The sequence below is a fragment of the Oryx dammah genome, unplaced genomic scaffold, assembly GCF_014754425.2.
Source record: "Oryx dammah isolate SB20612 unplaced genomic scaffold, SCBI_Odam_1.1 HiC_scaffold_5444, whole genome shotgun sequence".
Taxonomy (NCBI): Eukaryota; Metazoa; Chordata; class Mammalia; order Artiodactyla; family Bovidae; genus Oryx; species Oryx dammah.
This window is the reverse complement of record NW_024075300.1, coordinates 1-2,509: the sequence shown is the minus strand read 5'-3', so window position 1 is coordinate 2,509 and position 2,509 is coordinate 1. Positions and strand designations below refer to the sequence as shown.

General features: G+C 48.2%; 1 protein-coding gene across 1 annotated transcript; it reads right to left on the bottom strand.

Moving 5' to 3' along the window:
- Positions 1-1,684: 1,684 nt before the first annotated feature.
- Positions 1,685-2,506, bottom strand: LOC120859976 (olfactory receptor 1I1-like; the record flags this gene model as incomplete). Its single annotated transcript, XM_040235855.1, has 1 exon — positions 1,685-2,506. A coding segment is annotated over one exon (822 nt), but the record flags the coding sequence as incomplete, so codon positions are not given.
- Between the last annotated feature and the right edge of the window lie 3 nt (positions 2,507-2,509).

Genomic DNA, 2,509 nt, shown 5'->3' with positions numbered 1-2,509 from the left:
ACACACACACACACACACACACACACACACACACACACACACCACACACACACACACACACACCACACACACACACACACACACACACACTTCCTTCTGGGAGTGTGAGGGAGAATCTGTCCATGCCTCTCTCTTAGCTTCTGGTTGTTTGCTGGCAACCTCTGGCATTCTTTGGCTTGTGGAAGCATCACCTTGATCTCTGCCTTCATCTTCACGTGGCCTTCTCCTTTGGGGGAATGTCTGTGTCCATATTCCATCTTTTTATAAGATAGTCATTCATGAGGTCATTAGGACCCCCTCCCCCAATGACCTCATTTTAACTTGATGACCTTAGTAAAGATCCAGTGGCAGATTTTATTTTCTTGGGCTCCATAATAACTGTGGACGGTGACTGCAGCCACAAAGTTAAAAGACAGTTGCTCCTTGGAAGAAAAGTTGTGACAAACCTAGACAGCATATTAAAAAGCAGACGTCACTTTGCCAACAAAGGTCTGTATAGTCAAAGCTATGGTTTTCCCAGGAGTGATGTATGGATGTGACAGTTGGACTGTAAAGAAGGCTGAGTGCTAAAGAATTGATGGTGTCAAATTGTGGTGCAGGAGAAGACTCTTGAGAGTCCCTTGGACAGCAAGGAGATCAAACCCATCAATCCTAAAGGAAATCAAGCCTTTGGAAGGAATATTCATTGGAAGGGCTGATGCTCAAGCTGAAACTCCAACCCTTTGGCCACCTGATGTGAAGACCCAACTCACAGGAACAGACCCTGATGCTGGGAAAGACTGAAGGCAGGAGGAGAAGGGAACAACAGAGGATGAGATGGTTGGATGGATGGCATGATCAACACAATGGACATGAATCTGAACAAACTCTGGGAGATAGAGAAGGACAGGCAATCCTGGTGTGCTGCACTCCCTGGGGTCACAAAGAGTCAGATATGATTTAATGACTAAACACCACCAATGAGAAAGAAGTACTGGATATGAAGTACCCATATGATTTTGACATATGTTTTTTGTTGTACACAATTCACCCCCTAATACTAACTGTCTGTGTATCCCAGGCTGCCCATCTGCTTGTTGTTGATAGCACCTGTAGCACAAGGGTCCAGTCAGCCTGCTGGATCACAATCACCATGACCCAAATGCCGTCATCTTCTATGTCCCAATCTGGGGGACATGGGAGGCCTGTTGATGATAGCGGTCCTCCTGCAAAGTCAAACCATTAGACTCTATGTAAGACTGAGAACTGTGGCTGCTGAATCCAATAGCGAATCAGCTCATCTCAAAGTCCTTCCCCAAGTCATCAGAAAGCACGGTGATTTAATACACCTGGCTAATACACATTGTCTTTATCAGTATTAAAATTGAGCACAGCCAATCTTTCCTTCAAAAAGGCGAAATCCTATAAGCTCAGTACCTCAGAGAGTTTAAGGCTACTTCAAAGTCTCCTCTGCTCTGATCTTAAGGGGAAAGAGATCATGGGGAAAATACACATCTTTCCCTTCCTGTAGCACTTCATTCATCTCTGTTGACACAATCACCATGTTGCTCTGTGATGATTTATTGGCATGTCTCTATCAGCCACCAGGCTGAATGTTATGAGGGCAGAAACAGCGTGTATCCTTGTGTCCAAGGCACTGAACAGTGGTCCTGGAATATGGTAGGCGCTGAACAACTTTTCTGTCCTAGGACTGAGAGATAGCTGCTTTGCTGAATAGTTTCCTCAGAGCTGCCTTCATGTTCTTGTTCCTGAGGCTGTAGATAAAGGGGTTCAGCATGGGGATGACCACCCCACACATCAAGGCAGCCGCCTTGTCCTTCTGCGAGGAGGTGGGAGATACTGGCTGCAGGTACACAGCAAAGATGGTGCCATAGAATAGAGTCACCACGGTGAGGTGTGAGCCACAAGTGGAGAAGGCTTTCCATTTGCCCTGAGCAGAAGGGATTGTGAAGACTGCCCAGAAAATGCAGATATAAGAGAGGAGGATGCATGTGAGAGGGCTGATGCCCATGATGATGCCGAAAGCAAAGATCACCAGCTCGTTGGAGTGTGTGTCTGAGCAGGAGAGCTTCAGCAGGGGCATGAGGTCACAGAAGAAGTGAGGGATTTCAGAGCCAGCGCAGAAGGTCAACTGAGCCATGAGGCTGGCGTGGACAATGGACTGGAGGTTGGTGATCAGCCACGACCCCACCACCAGCAGCCCGCACACACGGGGACTCATGATGGCCAAGTAGCGCAGAGGGTGGACAATGGCCACGAACCGATCAATGGCCATCACAGCCAGGAGGAAGCTGTCCATGGTCCCAAACAGGTGGAAGGCATACATCTGGGCAAGGCAGCCTGCAAAGGGGATGGCTTTGCTCTGAGTCCAGAGGTTCACCAGCATCTTGGGGATGGTGGTGGAAGAGAAGAAGATGTCCACCAGGGCCAGGTTACAGAGGAAGAAGTACATGGGCGTGTGGAGGTGTGAGTCTGTGATGATGGCCAGGATGATGAGCAGGTTTCCAAA